This window comes from Giraffa tippelskirchi, chromosome 2 (assembly GCF_054371585.1).
Source record: "Giraffa tippelskirchi isolate mGirTip1 chromosome 2, T2T-mGirTip1v1.2.pri, whole genome shotgun sequence".
Classification (NCBI taxonomy): Eukaryota; Metazoa; Chordata; class Mammalia; order Artiodactyla; family Giraffidae; genus Giraffa; species Giraffa tippelskirchi.
The window spans coordinates 83,342,049-83,370,018 of NC_137276.1; the positions used below are offsets into that span (position 1 = coordinate 83,342,049).

Consider the following 27,970-nt stretch of genomic DNA (forward strand, 5'->3'; position numbering starts at 1 on the left):
CCATGCAGGCCTGGGTGGGGCTGAGATCCTGCGCCTGTCCCCCCCAGTGCCCAGGGCTGCTGCTGAGGGTCCCCCTCTGCCCCTGCTGATGGAGTGTGTGCCCTAAGAGGACTAGCTGTGACCCCACGTGACTCAGATGCACAGCAAAGCCTGAGAGCCAGTGGAATCAAGGCTCGATTGGAAGGCTTAGGATGTCAGGATCTCTGTGCAGAGCAGAGAGGGAAGCGGAGGTCCGGATCACTGCGGTGGGACCAGCTCACGAGAAATCACGCCTGGTCATGGAAGCCTCAGGTATGACCATTATCTGGCTCCTCATCTGGAGGGTTGCAGTGCACACCAGGACCGTCTCTAGGACATGTCTGTCTATCTGGCTCCCTTTGGAAGATTATTGTGGGAGTGGGGATTCCTGGTGGAAAACCTGCTGGACCCTCCTCGGCTTCCCCAGTTAGGACCCCGCTGGGCCCCCAGAGTTGACTGAAACTAACTGGCAGTCGAGATCCCATGCCACTTGGAAAACCAGTGACTTAAAAACAGAGACTGAAGTGGGTCTTGAGAGGACTATTAGCAAAGTGAAAAAAAAACAAGGAAATAGGCCAAAAAGAATTTTCCTTTTTTTAATTTATTTATATTTACAATGTTGTGTTGATTTCTGCTATACAGCAAAGAGATTCAGACATATGTATGTTCTTTTTCATGTTCTTTTCCACTATGGTTTATCTCGGGATATTAAATATAGTTTCCTGTTTTATACAGTAGGACTTGCTGTTTATCCATCCTATAGATAATAATTTACATCCGTTAATCCCAAACTCCCAATCCATCCCTCCCGCTTCCCCTCGACAACCACAAGACTGTCCTCTATGTCTGAGTCAGTTCGTTTTGTATATTTTATGCATATTTGTTTTGTATATTTTACACAAATTAAGTTCATTTGTGTTATATTTTAGATTCCACATATAACTGGTATCAGTAAACTCTTTCTGACTTATTTAACTTAGTACAATAATCTCTGGGTTCGTCCATGTTGCTGGAAATGGCATTATTTCATTCTTTTTTATGGCTGACTAGTATTCCGTTGCATATTTGTACCACGTCTTCTTTATCCGTTAGTCTGCTGATGGACGTTTACGTCGTTTCCATGTCTTGGCTGTTGTAAACAGCACTTTTGTGAACACTGGGGTGCATGAATCTTTTCAAATTACATCCACTGCGACCCTCCAGATGAGGAGCCAGACATTCTTACAGCAGAGAATGAGAAAACAAAACAGGGAAGGAGATGAGGATAAGACTCCATAACAGCCTGACAGCTTTTGGGGGATGGGAAACGTCTAGGTGTAACAAATTACTTTGACAGGAAGAAACAGTCGCCTTGGAAACAGAAGGCATGGTATCTGTGAAGCCACACAACTGGCCAAACACCTCAAACCAAAACACATTTGGAGGCCCCTCTAGCCGGGGGGAGTAAACAGCATTGTGAGTCTAGTCTGGCTTTGTTTCTGCTTTGTTTCTGGGATTTCCTTTAGGATCTCTGATGAAAGTGAAAGAGGGGAGTGAAAAAGCTGGCTGAAAATTCAACATTCAAACAAACCAAGATCATGGCATCTGGTCCCATCACTTCATGGCAAATAGATGGGGAAACAGTGGAAACACTGAGAGACTTTATTTTCTTGGGCTCCAAAATCACTGTAGATGGTGCCTACAGCCATGAAATTAAAAGACTCTTGCTCCTTGGAAGAAAAGCTATGAACAACCTAGACATCATATTAAAAAGCAGAGACATTACTTTGCTGACAAATGTCTGATAGTCAAAGCTATGGTTTTTCCAGTAGTCATGTATGGATGTCAGAGTTGGATCATAAAGAAAGCTGAGCGCTGAAGAATTGATGCTTTTGAACTGTGGTGTTGGAGAAGACTCTTGAGAGTCCCTTGGACTGCAAGGAGATCCAACCAGTCCATCCTAAAGGAAATCAGTCCTGAATAGTCATTGGAAGGACTGATGCTGAAGCTGAAGCTCTAATACTTTGGCCACCTGATGCAAAGAACTGACTCATTGGAAAGACATTGATGCTGGGAAAGATTGAAGGCAGAAGGAGAAGAGGATGAGAGAGGATGAGATGGTTGGATGGCGTCACCGACTTGATCGACATGAGTTTGAGCAAGCTCCAGAAGTTGGTGATGGACAGGGAAGCCTGGCATGCTGCAGTCCATGGGGTCCCAAAGAGTCAGACATGACTGAGCGACTGAACTAAACTGAAAGGAAATCAACCCTGAATATTTATTGGAAGGACTGATGCTGAAGCTGAAGCTCCAATACTTTGGCCACTTGATGACGTGGAGAGCCAACTCACTAGAAAAGACCCTGATGCTGAGAAAGATTGAAGGCAGGAGGAGAAGGGGGCAACAGAGAATGATATAGTTGGATGATATCACCAACTCAATGGACATGAGTTTGAGCAAACTCCAGGAGATAGTGAAGGACAGGAAAGCCTGACGTGCTGCAGCCCATGTGGTCACAAAGAGTCAGATACGACTGAGCAACAACAATACTGGGATCCCAGGAGATGGATGCTTCAGGGCAGGGTGCTGGGAGGGGGTTCCATTGTCCCAGAGTCGTCCTTTCTGGAGGAGAGAGTGTGTGTTAGTCACTAAGTCATGTCCGACTCTTTGTGACCACATGAACTGTAGCCCGCCAGGCTCCTCTGTCCATGGGGATTCTCCAGGCAAGAATACCAGAGTGGACAGCCATTCCCTTCTCCAGAGGATCTTCCTGACCCAGGGATCAAACCTGAGTCTCCTGCAGGAAGGCTTTTTGCCACCTGAGCCACCATGGGAAGCCCTAGAGGAGGGAAGTGAAGTGAAGTTGCTCAGTCGTGTACGACTCTTTGCAATCCCATTGACTATAGCTTACCAGGCATCTCCGTCCATGGAATTTTCCAGGCAACAGTACTGGAGTGGGTTACCATTTCCTTCTCCAGGGGAACTTCGCAACCCAGGGATTGAACCCAGGTCTCCCACATTGTAGGCAGATGCTTTACCATCTGAGCCACCAGGGAAGCCAGTTTTCTCCATCTTCACATTTTCCTACAATGGGCATATCTTTTCAGAATTTAAAAAAACATGTAAACTGTTTCTGTTTGGCCAAGGTCTGGCTGGAGCGGGGGCAACGAGTGGGGTTGGGGGAGGCCCCTGGTGGTCTGTGGCCTCTGGATGTTCCCTTGTGCTCTTTGTCAGCTCAGGGGCTTCTCTTCCCGCCTTTAGCTCACCATCTCCCCTGTGGCCTGATACAGGAGAGACAGCTGCTGGCCGCCAGGACAAGACATCGAGGGACGAGGCTGTCTGGGGATCACCTGGCTCCTGCTGCATTGGTGACCCATCTCTGGTTGTGCTTCCAGGCGAGCGCGCAGCAGGGGCCCTGACGCAGCCTCTCGTCTGACGACTGCCAGCCGCTCCTGCCTCCAGCTTGTCCCCGGCCCAGGCCTGTCACTGTGCCATCGCTCAGCAGGTGAGGACGTCAGGGGCCCTGTCCAAGAACGGGTTCTCTCTGGAGGGCGGGGTCACTGCCAGCAGTGCACGTGTGGGCCTGGGATGAGACTAGCTGTTAGGATCCTTGATGTATGGCCAGGTCCTCCCGCCATCACTGCATTCTCAGCCCAGATGTAAGGCCCTTATGAAGGCTATTTCACCCCTTGTTTCACATTATCCCTCGTGTGAGTGGGTGATGGGGGAGCAGGAGGAGATGCAAGCCATCTCCATGGGTTGCTGGCCTTGGCTTGGAAATCAAGCTGTGTCCTTCCCCACCTAGGAACAGAGATATTATTACTCAGGCTAGCATCCTTGGTCAGCTGCTTGCTGTGACAAAGGGGATGCATGTGGGTTGGGGGGGGTCAACCAACACCTCACCCCACAGTATAACCTGCTCAGTCCCTTCAGGCCAAAGGCAACAGCTGTCTTTCAGAGATTTCCTGGAGAGACAGACTGCAGAGCTCTGCCAGTCAACACTTCACAAGAGTCTGTGGAGATAAGTAATATTAGGGAGGATGGCTGAAAAGGCACGATGACATCCACTCATCCAGAAACTGTAAAGACTGTCCTGAGTCAGGTCAGATCAGCAGCGGTGGGGATTGAAGCATCATGCGCTGCCCTGCCCCCAACGCTGAGTTTACCAAATTACACGCCACAGAGTGTGGCCGTCAGAACCTCCCCAGGCAAGCTGTGTGAGTGTCCCCATGTGCCTGAGGAGAAAGATGCCTGACCACACACACTCACACACATCATCAACTCATACACCTGTGTGCACACTCACACCCCCCCACCCATACATCTTTATACCCTCACACCCACACCCCACTCACCTGCATACACTCACACACGCCCTCACCTACACACATTCACACCTACCCTCATACCCAGACACTCACACACCCTCACATACCCACACATTCTCGCACACACAGTACAGAGCCCCCTCCTCCTTCTCTGCCCTCCCCTACATTTTCATTTCTTCACTCCTGCTGATCCTGGGCTCAGCTTCCTCTAACCAGCCCCCTGGGTCCCTGCCACCCCCAAGTCCTCTAACTTCTGAAAGCCCCAAGCTGGTGATGAAGAAAGAGAAGAATGGATTCAGAAATGGGGCAGGAGGATCAGGGCCTGAAGGCAATGATTTCAGGGACCTTTTTCCCTTGTCCCTTGGGCTGGGGAGGCTTAGAACTGGCCTGCATCTCCTCCCTCCTTTTGTGTGGACACAAGGATGCATAAACACACACATCCACAGGGGGACCGCCGCACACACAGGCCGGCAGAGTATGCCTGTCAGGCACGTGGGCACAGGCAGGGACACCGCCCCAAACACACATGCAGAAATGCACACACATCTCTGTAGAGTAGGGGGTCGGCAGCTGCTCCCCCAAGTGTCAAATCCCCCAGCTCCTTCTGCTTCTCCTTCTCTTCTTGTTGAATGAAAGTTCGCAATCAAGAGAAGAACACACCCCTGTCAACTCTAACTTCGGTGCCTGCCACGTTTCACAACAGGCAAGTTTTATTTTTCAAACACTGTCTGGGAATAAATGAAGTTGACGTCAGGCCTCATCTGGGTCAGAGAGTCATTGCTTGAATAAGGAAACCCAGAGTGTGGTCTGCACACCCCGGGACTGGCCTAGCCCCCTCACACCTCCTTGTGCACTACACAAAACCACTGTCTCCTGTGAGACCCACCTGCAGCTCTCAGGCCTGACCGCATAGGTCTCCAGGGAGTTTCTCATTAAACGGGGTAACAGTAACCTATGACGTGTGCTTTCCTGCAGAACAGTTAGCATCACAGGGGTCTTCCGTGCTTAGGATAGGGGATGGAGGTGTGTGTGTGTGTGTGTCTGTTCTTATTTAAAAACAATATAAACTTTTTGGAATAATAGCAAATTAAAACGAATGATAAAGCAAGCTCTGGCAAGGGAAACTTGTGCTTTACACTATAAACAGCTAGGGGGCGCTCTGTGAGAGGAAAGAGCCCTGAGCTAGGTAGGCGTCAATGCTTTGCTTTTGGATCCTAGAATGACAGGTCTTGGCTGTGGAACCTTTGGCTCTTGGCTTCATTTCTCTGAATTTTGCTCTTTCGTGATGTGCAAAACACAGCTCGGTCTGTTTTGCCAGCTTTTAGAGATGCTGGAGGAGTGAGTGAACGAATGTATATGACAGTGGTGGGCTTCCCTGGTGGTCTGGTGGTTAAGACTCTGCGCTTCCACTGCAGGGGGCATGGGTTCAATCCCTGGTCAGGGATCTAAGATCCCACATGCCGTGCAGCCAAAAAAAACCAAATGTGTATGAAGATGATTTATTACTAACAAATCACTGAACAAATGTCAAGGTATTCCTTATGGCTGTAGGGTGTAAGTGGAGAAGGAAATGGCAGCCCACTCCAGTGTTCTTGCCTGGAGAATCCTGTGGATGGAGGAGCCTGGTGGGCTGCTGTCTATGGGGTCACACAGAATTGGACATGACTGAAGCAACTTGGCATGCATGCATGCACTGGAGAAGGAAATGGCAACCCACTCCAGTGTTCTTGCCTGGAGAATCCCAGGGACAGAGGATCCTGGTGGGCTGCCGTCTATGGGGTCGCACAGAGTTGGACACGACTGAAGCGACTTAGCAGCAGCAGCAGTGGGGTGTAAGGATGGGAGAAAGCCATGGGCTTCTGTTGTGAGGCTTTCTCAGCCCCGGTGAGAGGGAGTGGCTGACAGGTGGCCCCAGAAGCCCATGTCTTGCTCCCATCGCTCGGGTGAAGTGCTCCTTCCTCTGATCCCAGGAGGGTCTGCTCCCATGGCTCCCCAACCTGGACAGAGAAGCTGCAGAGAATGGGACGGGGAGAAAGTTGGGGGGCTCTGCTTTCAGACAAGCAACTCTTCCAACCTCCTTAACTTTGGGTATTCCAGGGGCAGCAGAATGAAAGAAGGCATGTCCAATAACAGCACCACCAGCATCTCCCAGGCCCGGAAAGCTGTGGAGCAGCTGAAGATGGAAGCCTGCATGGACAGGGTGAAGGTAAGCATGCACAGGCCCACCTGCCCTCTGACCAGCACGCAGCTCACAACAATCCCCCCATGTCCAAAGCAGCAGCATGAGAGTGAACACCTCACCCCATAGACGTGTTCCTGTCATCCAGCCAACACTGGCAGCTGTAACATTTACAGACGAGTGTTTGCTCCAGAGTTCCAAGTGTGCCCGAGGAACCAAGGGATGCAAAATACACAGTGTGTGTGAATTCCGTAAGGAGTCGCCTAAAATAGACCCATGTTCATCTCAGCTCTCTTTAACTCAGTTGTCATGCTTGTAAGCGAGTGAGGGAGTTGAACCATGCAATCCATCATAGTTTTCCTGCCTGGTCCAGTGGCTCGGAGATGAGACAACATCAGGTATGTTGACAGGGGTGCTGTGGGAAGTACCGCATCGAATCATGTATGCATTTGTCAGCTGCTCCTTGGAGGAAAGGGAAGGAGGGTGCCAGCCTCCTCCTACCATGTTCACTTCACTGAGAAGCAGGGATGTCTTCACGCTGGGGGAACGAAGCCAGCTCTTCCCCAGATGCCACTTCAAAGCAAGCAGGAGGCCAGGCTGAGCAAGTGGCCCTGAGATGCAGCTTAGTTAGGTTCATTGACTCTAATGGAGCTGGAAGTGCATCGGGCATCTGACAGCAGAAAACACCAGTCCAGTGTGTCTGTGCCCTGTGGGGACATAAAACCAGGGCTCTCACCCAAATAGGACAGAAACCGTGGGGCAGTGGGTGACTCCTAATGCCCTCTGTTGGTGGAGCAATCAGTCCCTCCCCGAGGCTCCCACTGCCCAGAGCTTTGACCAGATAACACCAGCTCCATCAGTCGGCCTCCATCCATCCCCCTCCCCAGGGACCTTCGGGTACCAGCTCTCTAGGGAGGCAGCAACATGCCCAGTAAGTGACATGATGTATATGAAGCAAGAAGGGAATACAGGATGATACACATTGGTCTAAGCGGACTGGCCATATCTGCACATATTGATACCAGCTACAAATAAAACATCTTTAATCCATAGTCTTTAATCATTAGGCTAGAGGAGGGAGCAAGAAAAGAAACAGTTCTAAAAGAGGAGGAGCCCAGTGGTGTAGAAATGGGTCTAAGGATGAGCATTGCAGGCAGTAGTGGTTCAAAGACAGGACAGACTTTTGCTGAGAGGACAAGGATGCGAGGGATGCACTCGTTGGACAAAGATCCCTGAGCACCTGCTCTGCCTTTGGCACGGTCCTGGGCTAGAAAAACAAATGGAATGTTCCCATTATGTTGCTCAGAGAAGACTTCCTGGAGCCATGAGCTGGGGGTTGGTTGTGAAGTGACATGGGAGAGGAGGGAAGGCTGGTATGAGCTGACCATGGCTCATTGCGAGCACTTGGCCTTGACCGAGAAGCCAGTTGTTGTGCTGGGAAGGCAGCTATGTGCACAGGAACAGGTCATAAAAACAACCAGTGCGCAGCTGGGGCTGTGGGATGAACTAACAGCAGTCGATAGCATTGTCAGAGGCCAGGGGGCAGCAGAAGCTGCAGAGAGAAGCCGGGAGGGGAAGAGAGTGGGCAGAGGACAGAGGCAGGATGGAGACACCAGAAACTCAGCAGAACTCAGAGGGTAAGTGTGCCAGTCTCCAGGGAGAGAGAATCTAGACCCAGCTGTCAAGTCCATGGCCAAAGGACTGGAAGGATGGGGAGCACTGGTTTTGGCAGTGGGACCATTGCCATGGTGGGGAGTTCTGGTTCGTCAAGGAAGATGCTCTCGATGGTAACAGATCCTCTCTCATGACCATCGGCACCCCAGGGGCCATGGTGGAGTACATGTCCCTTTGGGGAAGGGCTCTTCAGGAGTCACTACAGGACATGTCAGTCTCCCAGAGAAGGAGGGGAGGTCACAGGGCAACTCAGAGTCCAGTTTGCTATCAGATGGTGTCATGGGCCGGGCGGTCCCGTTCTTGCAGGGACTGGGTTGTGGAACTGCAGCTCCTTGATCTCGTGAGAGGCCTCCCAGGGCCGCTACAGCCTCTATGGTGATTACAGGGCCGCCGACAGGTCTGGTTCTGAGCTGGCAGAGTTCGATCCCTGAAGAGATGATCCAGGGCTGCCTGAGGACAGAGGTGGCCTCCAGGAACCAAATCCCAGCCAGAGCTGCACAGTCACATGTGGTTTTTTGTTTGTGCTCACACAACCTCAAACATTAATTTTTTAAAATCGTGATTAGATACACATAACATATCATTTGCCATTTTTACCATTTTTAAGTGTGTAATTCAGTAACATTATGTACACCCACAACACTGTGAGGTCATCCATTTCTAGAACTTTTTCATTATCCCAAACAGAAGCTCCACCCATTAAACTCGCACTCCCCATCCCCTGCCCCCACAGCCCCTGGAAACCTCTCTTCTACATGCGTCTCTATGAATTTGACTATTCAGGGTACTTCATTCCTATAAGTGGAATCATACAGTATTTGTCTGTATTTTGTGTATGGCTTATTTCACTTGGCATCTGCCTTCAAGTTTTGTCCAGTGTAGCATGTGTCTGAATTTCATTCCTTTGTAAGGCTGAATAGTATTTCATTACATGTATGTACTATGTTTTATTTACTTATTCGTGTGTTGATGTACATTTGAGCTGTTTCCACCTTTTGTTCTTTGTCAATAATGCTGCTATGAGCATGGAATGCTTTTGGGTCAGCGCTTTCAGTTCTTTCGTGTATATAGCCAGAAGTGGCATTGCTGGGTCATATAGTAATTCTATGTTCAACTTTTTGAGGAACCACGACGTTGGTTTCCATGGTAGCCATACCTTTTTAACTCCTCCTCAACCTCACTCCTGGGTCAGGAAGATTCCCCTAGAGAAAAGAATGGATACCCACCCGTTTTCATACCTGGAGAATTCCATGGACAGACTAGCCTGGTGATCTATAGTCCATAGGGTCACAAAGAGTTGGACACGACTGAGTGACTAACACTTCACTTTCATCCCCAGCAATGCACAGGGTTCCAGTTGTTCCACATCCTCTGCAACACTTATTTTCCTTTTTAAAAATAATAGCCATTCTAATGAGTGTTAAACTCACACTGGATTTTTAAGCACTAGACACCCCTTGCTTCAGGGCACAGGAAGGCTTTGGGGAAAAATCTACTTAATGCAACTTGGGGGGAAAAAAAGATGTATATTGATATCAGTTAGCCAGACAACAAACAAAATGTGGAAAGAGAATCCATCAAGGATACCCCAAGTTGACCATGATAAGCGCCTTGTTGTTTTTTAGTTACTAAATCATGTCTGACTCTTTGCAACTGCATGGACTGTAGCCAACCAGGCTCCTCTGTCCATGGGATTTTCTAGGCAAGAATACTGGAGTGCGTTGCCATTTTGTTCTCCGGGGATCTTCTCCATCCACATCTTCTGCATTAGGCAGGCAGATTCTTTACCACTAAGCCAGCAGGGAAGCCAGTAGGTTTCTTGGGGAAGGAAGAAACAGGAAGAGTGTCACCAGGAAAAAGAAGTGGCCTCGCTAGGGTGGGTGAGAGTTCATTGCAGGAGATGAAGAAGGAAAAAAGGATCCTGGGGGTAAATGACAGAGGGAAGCTGTGTGGGAGGAGGAGAGGAGCAGTTCCTAGAACTCACTGCCCTCATACAGTGAGGGGAACACCAGGGAACACCCCATGTGCCATGCCAGCCACGGAGCCCAGAGAGAGGGCTGAACAAGGAGAAACAACTAGAGGCCCTGTGGGAAAAATAATTGCAATGATGAGTCCCACAGAGCCAGTTCCGGGTAGAAGCACCCAGAGGACAACCCGGGAAGGACACGTATTGGGTGGGAAACCTGGGACAAGCCCCATGGCTCACACAGTGTGTTGCCAACTGCAGAACCCGCCTCCAGGCTTCATAGTTTGCTCTGCTTGGAAGAGTATCTCGTGGGACAGGAAGGAAAGGATGATATTTGCAGCTTAGGGAAGTAAAGGGGAGAGAAGGGGAAAAATACTGCATTATGCGGCTATTTAGGTTGCAAAGGTAGGAAAAACTATCAGTGTGAACTCAAGAGAGGTTTGGGCAGTTCGTGGAGGTAAAATGTAGAAACATCCACTATGATCTTCAGGTCCTGTCTGTCTCTGCAAACATCATCTGCACAAAAGCACTGGTGCAATAGACTGCAGTAGACTTTCTTGCAGATTTTGTAAGATGTAGAACGAAGGTTTCACCATGTAGCCCCCAGCCAGCCCGCAAACCCCACATGTTACAGAGACCCTCCCCACACTCACCCTCAACATCCTTCTTAAACCTCCCTACTGTTAGCAAATCAGATCCAGCTGATCACCACTCAAAAATCAATACTGGAGAGAGAGACAAATGTTGGTGGGAAAAAATTGCTTTTATCAGAATGCTGGCAATCTGAGGAGATGGTGGACTTGGTGTCACCTAGAAACCACCTCCGAGGATTCTGCTAGGTCATGAAAGGTTTTAAAGGGAAACGGGAAGTAATCTCGGTGAAGCATTGAAATGGGGGATCAGAGCCGTCCCCCACTGCATGCAGGCTTGTGTGCAGGCCTGTTGATTCCTTGTGATTTTCCCTGAGATACTGTCTTGGTCACACACTTTGTTCTTGAGATTCCTGAAGGGGAAGCTAGGGAAGAGATTTGGTCACCTGTTTATTACTTACGTTTCATTTTTATTATACTTCTTTGACCTATGGAGAGAACCCACAAGTTAGGCAAGATATTGTCTGATGAAAAGATTTGAAAGGTGTGCCAGGGCCTGAGATGAATGGAGCATGGGGGTGCCTGGTTTAAGGTTAGTGATAAGACAAAGGGGCCCCCTGGAGATAGCTCTTTCTTGCCAAAAGCAACTTACACTACCTTCGTTCCTTTAATGTTTATTGACTGCCTCCCCCAACTCAGCCGTCTCCCCCAGCATTCGGGTGACTGTTCTCCATCCCACCTCCAAGCTCACCAGCCCATTTCCCAGCAAAACTGGGTGTTCCACTTTGAGAACCTATATCAGCTGCTTTGGCATGTACACACTACTGCATATAAAATAGGTAACTAGGGGCCTCCCTGGCGCGGTCCAGTGGTTAAGACTCCGTGCTTCCGATGCGGCAGGCAGGGGTTTGATCCCTGGTTGGGGAACTAAGATCCCACATGCCTTGGGGCACAGCCAAAACAAATGAAAACAAAAGAAAGTGGCGAGCAGATAGTAACCACTCAAAAATATTTAAAGAAAAAAATAGATAACTAACAAGGACCTACTGTATAGTACAGGGAACTCTTTTCAGTACTCTGTAATGACCTATATGGGAGACTAATCTAAAAAAGAGTGGATATATGTGTATATACAACTGATTCACTTTGCTGTACACCTGACACTAACAACATTGTAAATCAACTATGTACTGTACTTAGTCACTCAGACGTGTCTGACTCTTTGTGACCCCATGGACTGTAGCCCGCCAGGCTCCTCTGTCCATGGGGATTCTCCAGGCAAGAATACTGGAGTGAATTGCCATGCCCTCCTCCAGGGAATCTTCCCAACCCAGGGATCGAACCCAGGTCTCCTGCACTGCAGGCAGATTCTTTACGCCACCTATACTCCAATAAAATTTCTAAAATAATAATAATTTTTTAAAAAATCCGTATGTACTTCATTCATTGTAAGTACAGAGAAGATTCAACATGTATGGCTTCCCCCCAAACAGAAAGCTTAGAAAATAATACTCAGGATCCTAAACAAAATAAAGAGCATGTAAAGATGACTTGGAAAATGTTTTGGTCCCTTGGAAAAGAACACCCATAACCTGATTCTCACTCTCACCCATTGGAGGCTCAAGCAATATAAAATTCTATCGGGAAAGCACATACATGGCATGGATCATCAAATAGGGGAAAATTTGTTGAGAAATGAAGGCAGATATGAGCTAAACAAAGTATAAGAGGCTTATGTGAAGAAAATGGTCTCCAGAGCCAACCCATCCAGCCCGAGAGAAGACTTCAGCTCCAGAGAAGTCATTGTCCCCTGGAGGAGGCACAGAGGCCCTGAACAGGCCAGGTCCCAGGCCCCTGGAAGGCTGCTGGGAGCTGCTGCTCACTGGGCACCGCTCAGGGTTCCCCAACTCTCCTGCCACTGGGCCAACCCCATGGACTGTGGCCTGCAGACCCTGGAGAAGGATGGACACTCTGAGTGAACTAGTAGCTCTCAGCCAGGGATCAGGAAGCTGACATTTGCCAAGCAGCGCTAGGCCCAGCTCTCTCACGCACCTTCAGTAGATAAACAGCTATGTTTGTGCTCACAGCCCCCAAAAGGGTTGCCTTTAGGCTGAAATTAATTTTGTCAACCTAAGCTTGATTTGCTGATTGTTGACAGATCACCCTGTTCTAAATCAGCCCCCCTTCTTTTTATAATTTTATTTATTGTTGGCTGTGCTGGGTCTTCGTTGCTGTGTGCAAACTTTCTCTAGTTGCAGTGAGCGGGAGCTACTCTTCATTATGGTGTGTTGGCTTCTCTTTGCAGTGGCTTCTCTGGTTGTGGTGCATGGACTTAGTTGCCCCATGGCTCATGGGATCTTCCCAGACCAGGGATCGAACCTGTGTCCCCTGCTTTGACAGGCAGATCTTAACTGCCTGACCACCAGGGAAGTCCCCATCAGCCATGCTTCTATAGACTACTGAAAAAAGTAGGGCAGGTCAAGAAGAGTGGCAGGTGATGAGTGGACTAGAGTTACCCAATGACGTGGCAGCAGTAATGAAATTAGTGCTGAAAGTATTGACATAAAAGAAGAGAGATTCTATCGCAAGAAATAACGACAAGTGTTCACAATCCTTCTCCATCACAGGTATGAAAAATTTGGTGAAAACAGTTTGGAAAAGGGGAATAGCTTTAGAGAAAGACTTATTCCCATTTACTTTTGGTCTTGGAGATTTTCTTATTTGATGCTTAAAGGAAAAGCAGCCACATGATCAAAAAACATTTTAGTTAAGAAATACAAAGACCCCAAAACTGAATTTATGGGTGTTAAAGATAGAGGTTACATATACTGTGCTTATTCCATTTAGAACTTTTCTGCAAACCATAGATGAGTGATAGAGAATTAGACACACCCAGAAGCATACTTAAGGCTCCTCAAGGAGAAAGGGATAAATTAAAATGAGAATGTGAGAAAGTGGGTATCTGTATCTAGGGGCATTAAATCTTAATTTGAAAATAATGCAATTTTTCTGTTCATGCAAATAATACTTATTTTTGAAAATTTTGGAAAATATAGAAAAGTATAAAGAAAATTTAAACTATAGCTACTACATTTTCATGTTTTTCCATCTAGCTGTTTACCTTATAAACTATACCTAGTTTTCTTATAAAATTGTGGTTATAATGTACATTTTGTTGACAAAAGTTCAATTAACAATCAAGTTAAGAGGAAAGGAAACTTTATTTGAGCCAACTGAGGCTGATAACCTAGGAGACAAACTTTCACAAGCTCTGAGCACTATTCTACCCGTTAAAGGTAGAAGGTATAGTCACATGCATTTTCAAGACAAAGGATCGTACATCAAAATGACATATTGATATTTTACGTAGAGTTAACCAAGGTTAGAGATCCAGGTAAACAGGTAGAAAGGGAGCGGCAAGTCACCATGATCCCTACAGTGTTGGAAAGGAACACTATTCTCTTAAGAAGTTATATTCCTGGCATGAGAAGAAAGGGGGGAAATGCTCTTTACAGTTGAGCAAGCATTGCCATCTTTGAGGTGCTCTGGTTAATGTGTAATGCAAATGCACACTGCACATTAGGAAGGGGGGAGCAGGCCCAGAGAGAGAGAATTTTGTGTTTGATTTATCTTACCTTAAAATGTAAATTTTAGTTCATCAATTTATTACTTTTTGAAATTTGATTTATCATTGACCAATATACTGTGATTATATATCCAGGTCAGTAAATACTCTCCTAAAATGTACATCTTTAATATCTTTATCACCTGATATGCAATTATTTAACTGGTCCCCTATTCTTGGGCATTTCCATTCTTTCCATTTTTTCAGCATGACTTCTTTTATTTTTCAATTGAAGTAGGGTTGATTTACAATATTGTGTTATTTTCAGGTGTATAGCAAACTGATTCAATTATGTGTATGTATGTCAGAATATTTTCCATTGTGGTTATTACAAGATATTGAATATAGTTCCTTGTGCTACACAGTAAATCCTTGTTATCTATTTTATGTACAGTAGTGTGTATCTGTTAATCCCATACTCCTAATTAATTCCCCCCACCCACCCTTTTCCCCTTTGGTAACTATGCATTTGTTTTCTCTGTCTGTGAGTCTGTTTCTGTTTTGTATATAGAGTCATTTGTATTATTTTGTGAAAGTGAAAGTCACTCAGTCATGTCCAACTCTTTGCGACCCTGTGGACTACACAGTCCATGGAATTCTCCAGTCCAGAATACTGGAGTGGGTAGCCTTTCCCTTCTCCAGTGGATCTTCCCAACCCAGGGATCGAACCCAGGTCTCCCACACTGCAGGTGGATTCTTTACCAGCTGAGCCACAAGGGAAGCCAGTATTATTTTGTAGATTCCACATATAGATGATATTTGTCTTTCGCTACCTGACTTACTTACTTATTCTTTAAGTCCATTCATGTTGCTGCAGATGGCAATATTTCATTCTTTTTAGTGGCTGCGTAATAGTCCATCACACACGTACATACATATATCACATCTTCTTAAGCCCAGCTGTCTATTGATGGGCACTTGGGTTATTTTCATGGCTTGGCTATTTTAAATAGGGCTGCAGGACATTGGGGTGCATGTATCTTTTCAAATTGTAGTATTGTTTATTTGTGGGATCTTAAAAAAATGATGCAAATGAACTTATAGGCCCACAGGCATAGAAAACAAACTTGTGGTTACCAAAGTGGGGGGGAGGAGCAGGAGAGGGATAAATTAAGAGTTTGGGATTGACAGAGAGACACATTACTGTCTATAACATAGATGACCAACAGGGACCTACTGTATAGCACAGGGAGCTCTACTCAGTATTTTGTAACAACCTATAAGGGAAAAGAATCTGAAAAACAGATGTAAGTGTATGTATAACTGAATCACTTTGCTGTACACCTGAAACTAACGCAACATTATAAATCAACTATACTTCAATAAAAAAATAAAATAACAAGCAAAGGGTATAACACATGCTACAGAAAATCAAAATTAATGACATAGAGAACAGGCTTAAGAAACTCTCACAGTAAGCAGAAGAAAAAGACACAGATCAACGCAGTTAGAGGATGACAGAAATGAAGACTGGCAACATTCCAATATTGAACGCTGATGTTCATGGCAGAGAGACCAGATGAAACAAATACTCCTGAGGAGAGAATAGTAAAAGGAAGATTGGAATGTGTAGATCCAGACAGCTCATCATATTCCAGAAAAGGATGTAACAGAAAATAATCAACCCTGAAATACACATACAGCTGAGGTTGAAAGTGAAAGTGTTCGTCGCTAAGTCATGTCCGTCTTGGCGACCCTGTGGACTCTAGCCCACCAAGCTCCTCTCTCCATGGAATTCTCCAGGCAAGAACACTAGAATGGGTAGCCATTCACTTCTTCAGGGGATCTTCCCGACCCAGGGATCGAAAACCTGGGTCTCCTGCCTGGCAGCCAGATTCTTTACCATCTGAACCACCAGGGAAGCCCACAGCGGAGGTTACTTAATCTTGAATGGGCCCATCAAATGTACTGACAGGGGAAGCTATCAGTTAGGACAAATACACCTGACTTAACCCATGTCGGACGCTTGGATCTTCCCACTGACCTCAGATGTGGGTGCTACTGGTACCCCAGTCCTCAGACAGGAAAACCTAGGCCCACAGTTGTTATGTGATGAATGGGGAATACCAACCCAGATCCTGGATTATCATTAAACTATGGTGTCCCCCTAGAAAGGGCAGAAATATCAGTCTGGACAACACTGAATCTCAGTTGAGAGGATGCCAACCTAAAATTCTATAAAAATTCTAAAATTCTGCAAAGAATTTGCTACCCAGCCAAGTGGTCATGTATGTCATAGGCAATGTAAGTGTTCAGTCACATCCAACTCTGTGACCCCATGGACTGTAACCCATCAGGCTTCTCTGCCCCTGGGATTCTCCAGGCAAGAATACTGGAGTGAATTGCCATTTCCCCCTCCAGGGGATCTTCCCAACTCAGGGATCTGACCCAAATCTATTGTGTTTCCTGCATTGGCAGGTGGATTCTTTACCACTCACACCACCTGGGAAGCTCACAGGCAATATAAATATATTCTCAATTAGGCAAGAAAGTTAAATATAATGCAAACACATCTTGTTTTCTTTTGCAAAATTACTTCATTTTACACAATTGAATTTCATGACAGAAGATACCAACGTGCATCATGGTGATATTTATTAACGTTAGGACTGTAAGAAAGTTTCTAGGGCAATTCCCACTAGATCAGGAGCTTCTTTGAGCAGGGGCTGAGTGTCCCTGTCTTGGGATCCCACTCACTCCGTGGGTCATAGCGAGTCACACTGAAAGATGGACTGGCTTAGAACAACCCGATCAGTAGCAGAGAATCAGGATCAGGTGAGGCCATCCACGTGCCATTGACTTCATTCCTACCAAAAAGGCACAGGAAACTGCAACTACACTGGCTCAGACATCACAAATAAAACAATAGCTGCCAGCATGCTTTTTAGATCAGGGTGAAGAAACGAAGGCCCTACTTTGGGGCAGATGTCCACTCTTGCCTTGTGAGGTTTCTAACTTTCTGCTGAGTTGCCAGGACAACTTCAGTGTCACCTGCCCCACCCATCTTCTGGGCAAGGATCCTTCAGCTGAAAGCCCAGCCTCTTAAAGGAGCCGGACTTGCAAGGTTAGTCCTCTGAAGAGCTTGCGCCTGGCTCAGTGAAGAACTCTTCAGAACATCAAAAGGGCTTCCTTGGTGGCTTAGATGGTAAAGAATCCACCTGCAGTGCAGGAGACCTGGGTTCAATCCTTGGGTCGGAAGATCCCCTGGAGAAGGGAATGTCAACGCACTCCAGTATTCTTGCCTGGTGAAATCCACAGACAGAGGAGCCTGGGGGCCTATAGTCCATCGGGTCACAAAGAGTCGGACATGACTGAATGACAGACACTTCACTTTTTCAAGAAACAAAGGTCCTACTTTGGCGCAGATGTCCACTCTTGCTGTGTGAGGTTTCTAACTTTGTGCTGAGCTGCTAGGACCACTTCAGGGTCGCCTGCCCCACCCATCTTCTGGGAAAGGGTCCTTCAACTGAAAGCTCAGCCTCTTAAAGGAGCTGGACTTGAAACGTTACCCTCTGAAGAGTCTGCTCCCAGCCCAGTGAAGAGCTCTTTAGGACATCAAAAGCCCCACATTCATTGGTGAGACAATAGCTGAGGTCCACTTGACCTCAGTATCCCTTTTGACTGCACCAGTCACTGCTGATGGCCAAACATCTAGTCATTCTTGATTTCTTTCTTCAAGTTACTGAAGCCTTTTTCCACTAACTTCAGAGTCTCCTCCCTATAAGCCTTTGGTAGAGCCCATCCAGTTGTATCTTTGGGCTCCCACTCATATTACAGGAGAGATGAAACTGAAATAGCATTGGTGTTAAAGCCTTTTTCATCACCTCACACCCATCAGGATGGCTGCTGTCACCAACACAGAAAATAACCCACTGGAACCTTGGTGCACTATTGCAAAGAATGTAAACGGTGTGGCCACTAGGAAAAACAGTATGGCAGTTCCTCTAAAAAATTTTTAAACAACTGCTCATAGAATATATTAATTCCACTTCTTAGTATGCATCCCAAAGAACTGAAATCAGGCTCTTTGAGAAGGATTTGTACACACAGATCATAGCAGCATTATTCAGAAAGTATGAGGTAGAAGCAACCTAAGTGTCCATCAGCAGATAATGGATAAACAAACTGTATACAGGCAGACCTTGGAAATATTATGGGTTTGATTAAAAGGCCACCACAGTAAAGCAACAAAGTGAGTCACAGAAATGTTTTGGTTTCCTAGTGCACATAAAAATTATGGTTTCACTATACTGTTGTCTATTAAGTATATAATAATATCATTGTCTGGCTCTAGGTGAGTGATTATCTGGGTCGTGAAGATCTTTTTTGTACAGTTCTTCTGTGTATTCTTGCCACCTCTTCTTAATATCTTCTGCTTCTGTTAGGTCCATACCATTTCTGTCCTTTATCCTGGCATGTGAAGTCAAGTGGGCCTTAGAAAGCATCACTACGAACAAAGCTAGTGGAGGTGATGGAATGCCAGTTGAGCTATTTCAGATCCTCAAAAATGATGCTGTGAAAGTGCTGCACTCGATATGCCAGCAAACCTGGAAAACTTAGCAGTGGCCACAGGACTGGAAAAGGTCAGTTTTCATTCCAATCCCAAAGAAAGGCAATGCCAAAGAATGCTCAAACTACTGTACAATTGCACTCATCTCACACACTAGTACAGTAATGCTCAAAATCCTCCAAGCCAGGCTTCAGCAATACGTGAACTGTGAACTTCCAGATGTTCAAGCTGGTTTTAGAAAAGGCAGAGGAACCAGAGATCAAATTGCCAACATCCGCTGGATCATCAAAAAAGCAAGAGAGTTCCAGAAAAAGATCTATTTCTGCTTTATTGACTATGCCAAAGCCTTTGACTGTGTGGATCACAATAAACTGTGGAAAATTCTGAAAGAGATGGGAATACCAGACCATCTGACCTGTCTCTTGAGAAACCTGTATGCAGGTCAGGAAGCAACAGTTAGAACTGGACATGGAACAACAGACTGGTTCCAAATAGGAAAAGGAGTACATCAAGGCTGTATATTGTCATCCTGCTAATTTAACTTATATGCAGAGTACATCATGAGAAACGCTGGGCAGGAAGAAACACAAGCTGGAATCAAGATTGCCGGGAGAAATACCAATAACCTCAGATATGCAGATGACACCACCCTTATGGCAGAAAGTGAAGAAGAACTAAAGAGCCTCTTGATGAAAGTGAAAGAGGAGAGTGAAAAAGTTGGCTTAAAGCTCAGCGTTCAGAAAACAGATTATGGCATCTGGTCCCATCACTTCATGGGAAATAGATGGGGGAACAGTGGAAACAGTGTCAGACTTTATTTTTTTGGGCTCCAAAATCACTGCTGATGGTGATTGCAGCCATGAAATTAAAAGACGCTTACTCCTTGGAAGGAAGGTTATGACCAACCTAGATAGCCTATTTAAAAGCAGAGACATTACTCTGCCAACAAAGGTCCATCTAGTCAAGGCTATGGTATTTCCAGTAGTCATGTATGGATGTGAGAGTTGGATGGTGAAGAAAGCTGAGCGCCGAAGAATTGATGCTTTTGAACTGTGGTGTTGGAGAAGACTCTTGAGAGTCCCTTGGACTGCAAGGAGATCCAACCAGTCCATCTTAAAGATCAATCCTGGATGTTCATTGGAAGGACTGATGTTGAAGCTGAAACTCCAATACTTTGGCCACCTCATGCGAGAGTTGACTCATTGGAAAAGACCCTAATGCTGGGAAGGATTGGGGGCAGGAGGAGAAGGGGACGACAGAGGATGAGATGATTAGATGGCATCACCGACTCGATGGACATGGGTTTGGGTCAACTCTGGGGGTTGGTGAGGGACAGGGAGGCCTGGCGTGCTGCGATTCATGGGGTCGCAAAGAGTCGGACACGACTAAGCGACTGAACTGAACTGAATATCATTGTGTCTAAAAAATGTTACGTAAATTTTAATTTAAAAGCACTTTATTGCTGAAATTGCTAATCATCATCTGACAGTGCTTGGTTGTCACAAATCTTCAATTATTAATAATAAAAATGGGATATCTATGAAGTGCTAAAAAGTGAAGCACAATTAATGAGATATATCTGTATATCTACACAGCAGAATATTATTCAGCTTGAGAAAGAAAGTAATTCTATCACTGTTTTTGAAGAAAGCAAACTTAATTCTAATTTCAATTAGATAAATTGTGAGAATATCCACAAAAAAATTTTTTTAAAAAAAGAAGTATATATATTTGAGGAGGAAGAGCTGGGAGAAATATCAATAACCTCAGATATGCAGATGACACCACCCTTATGGCAGAAAGTGAAGAGGAACTAAAGAGCCTCTTGATGAAGGTGAAAGGAGAGTGAAAAAGCTGGCTTAACACTCAACATTCAAAAAACTAAAATCATGGCATCACTCATGGCAAATGGATGGGGGAGAAATGGAAACAGTGGCAGATTTTATTTTCTTGAGCTCCAAAATCACTGCAGACAATGACTATAGCCATGAAATTAAAAGATGTTTGCTGTTTGGAAGAAAAGCTGTGACAAACCTAGACAGTGTATTAAAAAGCAGAGACATCACTTTGCCAACCAAGGTTCGTATAATCAAAACTATGTTTTTTCTAGTAATCATGTACGGATGTGAAAGTTGGACCATAAAGAAGTCTGAGTGTCAAAGAAATGATGCTTTCGAGTTGTGCTGTTGAAGAAGACTCTTGGGAGTCCCTTGGAGAGCAAGAAGCTCAAACCAGTCAATCCTAAAGGAAATCAAGCCTGAATATTCATTCAAAGGACTGATGCTGAAGCTCCAATACTTTGGCCACCTGATCCAAAGAGCAGACTCATTGGAAAGGGCCTTGATGCTGGGAAAGATTGAGGGCAGGAGGAGAAGGGGGCAACATATATGAGATGGTTGGATGGCATCACCAACTCAAGGGGCATGAGTTTGAACAAACTCTGAGTGAGAGATAGTGAAGGACAGGAAAGTCTGGCGTGCTGTAGTCAATGGGGTCACAAAGAGTTGGACATGACTTAGCGACTGAATACAACATATGTAGAATATTCTTACAAGGTTATTATAAAACTGTAGTACTTGAAAATTTATACTACTCCTTTAGGAATAGATCAATAGAAAAAAATTGGAAGTCCCTAAATAGACCCAAGTGTATTGGGAATTCGAAGTACAATCCAGATGGCATCTCAGCTCAGTAGAGAACAGATTATTAGTGTTGCTAGAAATTGCTAACCCTTTTGAAAATAAAGTTGCATACCACTAGTTTTATCCAGATAAGTATCAGATGGATTGTATTTGCTGCTGCTGCTTAGTCACTTCAGTCATGTCCAACTCTGTGCAGCCCTATGGACTGTAGCCCGCCAGGTTCCTCTGTCCATGGGATTCTCCAGACAAGAGTACTAGAGTGGGTTGCCATGCCCTCCTCCAGGGGATCTTCCTGACCCAGGGATCAAACCCAGGTCTCCTGCATTGCAGGCAGATTCCTTACTGCTGATTCACCAGGGAACCCCATATTTGTCTGCTAGGGCTGGCATAACAGAATACCACAGAATATGTGGCTTAAACATCAGGAATTTATTTTCTCATCCTTCTGGAGGCTAGAAGTCCAAGGTTAGGGTGTTGGCAACCTAGTTGCCAATTTAGACACTTCAGCAGTCTGCTGAAGCCTCTCCTTCTGTGGCAGACAGCTAGCTGCCTTCTCAGTCTGTTCTCACACAGCCTTTCCTCTGTGCTCATGTGAAGAGAGAGCCTTCTAGGGTCTCTTCCTCTTCTTATAAACTCACACAGTCCTGTTCGATTAGGGTCCCACCTTATGACCCCATCTAGCCTGAATTATAGTCATTCTTTCTTATCTGTAGGGGATTGTTTCCAGGACCTTCCTTAGATACCAAAGTTCAAGAATGCTCAAGTTCCATATATAAAATGGTGTAGTGTCTGCATATAAACCACACTTATCCTATCATATAGGTTTTAAAAAATATTTACTTGGCTGTGCCAGGCCTTAGTTATGGCAGGCGGTATCTTTGGTTGTGGCATGTGAACTCTTGGTTGCAGCATGTGGGATCTAGTTCCCTGACCAGAGATTGAACCTGGGCCCCATACATTGAGAGCACGGAATCTTAGCCACTGGACCACCAGGGAGGTTCCTCATATACTTGAAATCATCTCTAGATTGCTTATAATACCTAATACAATGTAAATGCTATGTAAATATTGTAAATACAGCATACATGCTATGTAAACACTTGCTGGTGTGCAGCAAATTCAAGTTTTGCCTTTTTGAACTTTCTGTTTTTCTTTTTTTCCCCCAAACATTTTCAGTTCGTTGTTGGTTGAATCCACTGATACAAATTCCATGAATACAGAGGGCCAACTATCTCCATGGAGGCCCTGTCTCCAAATATAGTTAGACTGGAAATATTAACCTTAAAAATAAAAGTCAGCTATTTTACCAGCAAAGATGGATTTATTTGGAAATAGCAGAGACTTGCAATTCAGGAAGATCATGCTACAGCAGAAACTATGGGCAAGTCCAACAAACAAAGGAGACGAGTGTTATTTTATAGAGAAAAAGGAGAAAGCTGGAAGGGGTGCTTCTGAATGAAAGTCCATTGGAGAAAATCGAGAGTTCAGAGTGGTGGTAGTTTCTCACTGGCCAAGTTGCAGGGGTAATGGATTTCTTGTAGGAGATTCCATGTACCTCTTTTCCTGTTGGGGCTTATAACTGAAGATTCTTTTCTGTTGAGGATTCTTCTGCTGGTGTTTGAAACTGAAATGCTTCCTATGACTGACTTGCACAGTTCTGTCTGAGAGCTCCCCCTTCCGGCTTCCTCACTCCATTTTAATGAGGCTGGTAAAGAACCTGCCTGCCAGGGCAGGAGACAGAAGAGACTCGGGTTCAATTCCTGGGTCAGGAAGACCCCCTGGAGGAGGGCAAGGCAACCCACTCCAGTATTTTTGCCTGGAGAATCCCCTTTATTAATGTTTTTAGGGGTTATGGCTTCAACATGAGTCTGGGGAAACATATTTCAGTCCATAACTTTAGTCAAAGATTTAAATATAACAAAACCATAAAAGTACTTGTAAAATAGGAACAAATATTTTTTTATAATGTGAGTTTGGGAAGGCCAAGCATAATCTACAGTTCATTAAGTAAAAGTTTTAATTGCATTTTAAAAAAAAATTCTATATGGTAAAAATCTTCCGATCAACAAATTAAGAGAAACATTTGCTACCTGAGTAACAAAGGTTAATATCTTTAAATTTAATTTCTCTGAAAAAATAAGATAAAAAAACAGCCTCCCTTGTAAGAAAAATTAAAGCAGATAAAAAAGATCCTCCCTTTTTAAAAAAAATGCACAACTGACATGAATAGGCAATTTGAAAAGGAGACATGTAAAGGGTCAAATATATGAAGAGACATTTAGCTTCAAAAATAATACAACAGGAACTTCCTGGTGGTCCAGTGGTTAAGACTCTGTACTTCCACTGCAGGAGGCACTGCAGGTTCGATCCCTGGTCGGGGAATTAAGATCCTCCAAGCTGCATGGCATAGCCAAAAAAATTTTAAAAAAAAAGACAATACAAGAGTTGCGCCTCCAAAAAACACTGAGATGCACTTGGAAAAAAAAAACTGGGATCCAGACTATTGATGTTTTTAATTGTTGCTTAAATCCTATATTGTTATCAACTGTTAAAGGAAGTGAGCAATTGTTTTGATAGTTGGAGTGGAAACCTATAGTCTTCCCAAAGAGTGGCTTGGAATATGTATCAAAATGTTTATTGTGCATACTCTGACCCAGCACTCTCTTCTAGGGATTACCCAAAGGAGACAATCTCACAAATAATGAAGGACTATGAGAATTTCATCAGAACACTATTATAATGTCAAAAAATTATATTTTTGTCCATCAGTAGGGATTGGTTGGGCTTCCCTGGTGGCTCAGACAGTAAAGAATCTATCTGCAATGCAGGAGACCCGGGTTCAATCCTTGGGTCAGGAAGATCCCCTGGAGAAGGGAATGGCAACCCACCCCAGCATCTTGCCTAGAGAATCCCATGGACAGAGGACCCTGGAGGGCTACAGTCTGTGGGGTCGGAAAGAGTTGGAGACAGTTGAGCAACTAAGCATACACACGGATTGGTTAAATAGTGTCAACGAAAAATTAATCAGAAAGAAAGGGAAGATTTTATTGGAACCAAATTGAGGATTATAACCCAGGAAGAGCATCTCAGAAAGCTCTGAGAACTGTTCCGCCTGTTAGAAGTCAAAGCAGAGTTATATACGTTTTTTGAGACAGAAGGCCGTACATCAAATAATGTGTTATTGACAGTTTACATAATCCTGGTCTGCAAGTACAAAGTGGTGGGTCATGTGACCCCTATAAGGTCAAGAAGGAATGTCATCTTTGAGGAGTTGTCTTACTGATGCTTGTACATCAGTACATTGATGCTTGTGCAATCTTACTGATGCTTACTGATGCTTGTACAATCTTACTGATGCTTGTACAGTCAGTACATTGATGTTTGGATGGCATCACCGACTCAATGGACATGAGTTTGAACTCCGGGAGTTGGTGATGGACAGGGAGGCCTTGCATGCTGCAGTCCATGGGGTTGCAAAGAGTCGGACACGACTGAGCGACTGAACTCAACTGTACTTACTGATGCTAAGAGAATGTTGCACTTGATGGTCAAGCAGGTATTTCTGCCAAAGGGGAGGTTTGTGCAGTGCATCATACATAATGCACAGTGGGGAGAGAAAGACAGCCAAATGGCAGAGAAAATTTTTTGTGTCTTAAGTTTTTCTTGTCTTGCCATAAAATACGAATTTTATTTCACCTAAGTTATATACAGACAGTGTTACACTGTATCATCTGATTAAATGATGTACATCTGTGTGCTCTGAGTGATTATAAAAGCATATTGCAGAACAGCATGTGAGACTGTATGTACAAAGATGGATAGTAAGATGTCTGTAAAGATGTTCACCAAATGTTCTCTCCAAATGGCAGGGTTTCTGTTGATTTTTACTTCCATCTCTGTCCTTTGGGGTAATTTTACAAAAAAATAAGGATTATTATTGTCATAAAGGCAATAAAGCTATTTCCAAAAGTCAAGTTATTCCTGGAAATCATGCCCCTACAGAAGTGCCACCTCCCCCAGGACTCAGTTCCTTACTCCCTCCTCTGAACTTCTTTTTCTTAATAGTTATTAATTGATTCATCTGTGTTGGGTCTTAGTTGCAGCACAAGCGACCGTTGTTGGGTTATGTGGGGTATTTTGTTGTGGTGCACAGACTCTCTGATTGTGGCGGGCAGGCTTAGTTGCTCCATGGCATGAGGGATCTTAGTTCCCTGACCAGGAATCAAACCTGCGTCCCCTGCATTGCAAGGCGGATTCTCAACCACTGGACCCCCCAGGAAGTCCCTCCTCTGAACTTCTTACCTGTGTAGTTCGAGGGCATCTGAAGGGGGAAGAGGGTGCCGCATGAGGTGACCACTTAGTGCAGGAAACAGAAAAGGGGACTCCTCTGTTTGTTCCCTGCAGGATCTCACCGCCACACCATCAGCCTAAACCACTTGTATTTCAAACCGAGGAATGGTTCTTGACTACTGTCAGTTCAGTTAAACAATTTAATTATTTGTATGTGCATTATTCTTTTTGTATAGAATCTGTCTTCCCATCTCTTCAGTATTAACTGCCCAGTGCAAAATATGACCATATTTTTATGGAAACACATTGCGTAGAAATCATAACTTATATTCCAGATTGAAGTGTAAATTTGGTTGGGATTGTCTTTAGACTAATCATTTCCTCCAGCAGCCTGGATAATCCAGAGCTGTTTGCTGGAGCCAGTGGTAAGTGGCCAAAAGTTTTCTGACATAGCCCTTTAGGCATCAACATCGTGATTCTTATTTCACGTGTAGGGTTTTTTTCTCATAATTCTTCTAATAGATACTTCTTTAACACATTGTTGTTCAGTCACTAAGTTGTGTCTAACTCTTTGCCACCCCATGGACTACAGCATGCCAGATTCCCTGTCCTTCACCATCTCTCAGAGCTTGCTCAAACTCATGTTCATTGAGTCGGTGGTGCCATCCAACCATCTCCTCCTCTGTCGTCCCCTTCTCCTCCTTCCTTCAATCTTTCCCAGCATCAGGGGCTTTTCCAATGAGTCAGCTCTTCATATTAGGTCGCCAAAGTATTGGATCTTTAGCCTCAAACCTTCCAATGAATATTCAGCACTGATTTCTTTTAGGATAGACTGGTTTGATCTCCTTGCAGTCTGAGGGACTCTCAAGAGTCTTCTCCAACACTACAGTTTGAAAGCATCAATTTTTCCATGCTCAGCCTGTTCTTCATGGTCCACATCTCACATCTGTACATGTTATACTTATTTTTTATAGCATTTCCTAAGAGTTGCAGCTGCGCTGCCAGTTTGTGAATTCTTTGGAAGGAACAGAATTTTTTATGGTTTTATTTTCCCAAAAGATAAAACATGTACTATTAACTTTCTGAAGCCAGTGCAGAAAATTCTGAAGCCAAAATCAGTTATTAAAACAAAAGAAAGAAGGCTTAAATATCATGGTGTTCCCTGTGAACAAGTTTAAAAAAAGCAAAATTGGGGATATCTTCACGTTCTGATAGATCACTGATGGATGATTTAAAGGGTCTGGTGAAGTCCAGGAAAAGGGATATAATTAAGATAATAGGGACTTTCCTGGTGGTCAGGTAGCTAAGACTCCACATTCCCAATGCAGGTGACCAGCTTCAATCCCTGGTCAGGGAACTAGATCTCACATGCCGCAACTGAGAGTTCGCATGCCACTCAGCCAAATAAATATTTTTTGAAAGATGTTAGATGATGTTATGGTAGAAAGAATGACATTTCTAAAAAAAAATTAAATATAAATTATGTTGTATGATCTAGCCAAAAGTCTAGAGGCAATGCTTGTAGATTTTTGCCTTTTTCATATGTCTCCTCTATACTCTGTAGCAACTCTTTCTTATTCGAGCTTCTGCTAATTTAGCAATTGAGGTTTAACCCTTTTCTTCATTTCCCCTTCCTCTGCCAAAAACATTTGCAGCCCTTGCCCAGACCTTTAGAAGTTAACTGATTCAGATGATAATATTCTACAATCAGATTTAGACATAAAATTAAGAACAGGTGTTACGAATGAGCACTTCTAGAAATAGGTATCGGATAAAAGGAGAGAAATCTTTCAGTTAAATCAGAGAGTAGAATGTTGAGTAGGAGAACAAGAAGATGAAGCATGCCTCCCAATTCAAGGGGATGTTGTGGGCGGGGGCACCTCGGAGATCAAATTGCCCTGATCATTTCTGAGAGATTACTTCATGCAAAAGGAGAAGGGGGCAGCAGAGGATGAGATGGTTAGATAGCATCACCGACTCAATGGACATGCATTTGAGCAAACTCCAGGAGACAGTGGAGGACAGAGGAGCCTGATATGCTGCAGTTCATGGGGTTGCAAAGAACTGGACACAGCTTAGTGACTGAGCAAAAACCACTTCATGTCTATGGCCCAAACACCTTTCCCACCCTACCAAAAAGTAGCCAAATGAATAATGAAATAATAATAC

At 44.7% G+C, this 27,970-nt stretch overlaps 1 protein-coding gene across 4 annotated transcripts in view; it reads left to right on the top strand.

The window, feature by feature from the left end:
- GNG4 (G protein subunit gamma 4) overlaps positions 1-27,970 on the top strand; it is a 67,023-nt gene that overhangs the window by 24,742 nt on the left and 14,311 nt on the right. For 2 of the 4 annotated variants that reach the window (XM_081569440.1, XM_081569438.1), the window contains 2 exons: positions 3,393-3,502; positions 6,423-6,531. In XM_081569440.1, coding sequence (XP_081425566.1) covers positions 6,433-6,531 — 99 coding nt within the window. In that variant the 5' untranslated portion in view covers positions 3,393-3,502; positions 6,423-6,432. Of the gene's footprint in view, positions 1-3,258; positions 3,503-6,422; positions 6,532-27,970 lie in introns of all 4 variants that reach the window. The other 2 variants (XM_081569439.1, XM_081569441.1) reach the window with 2 other exon arrangements.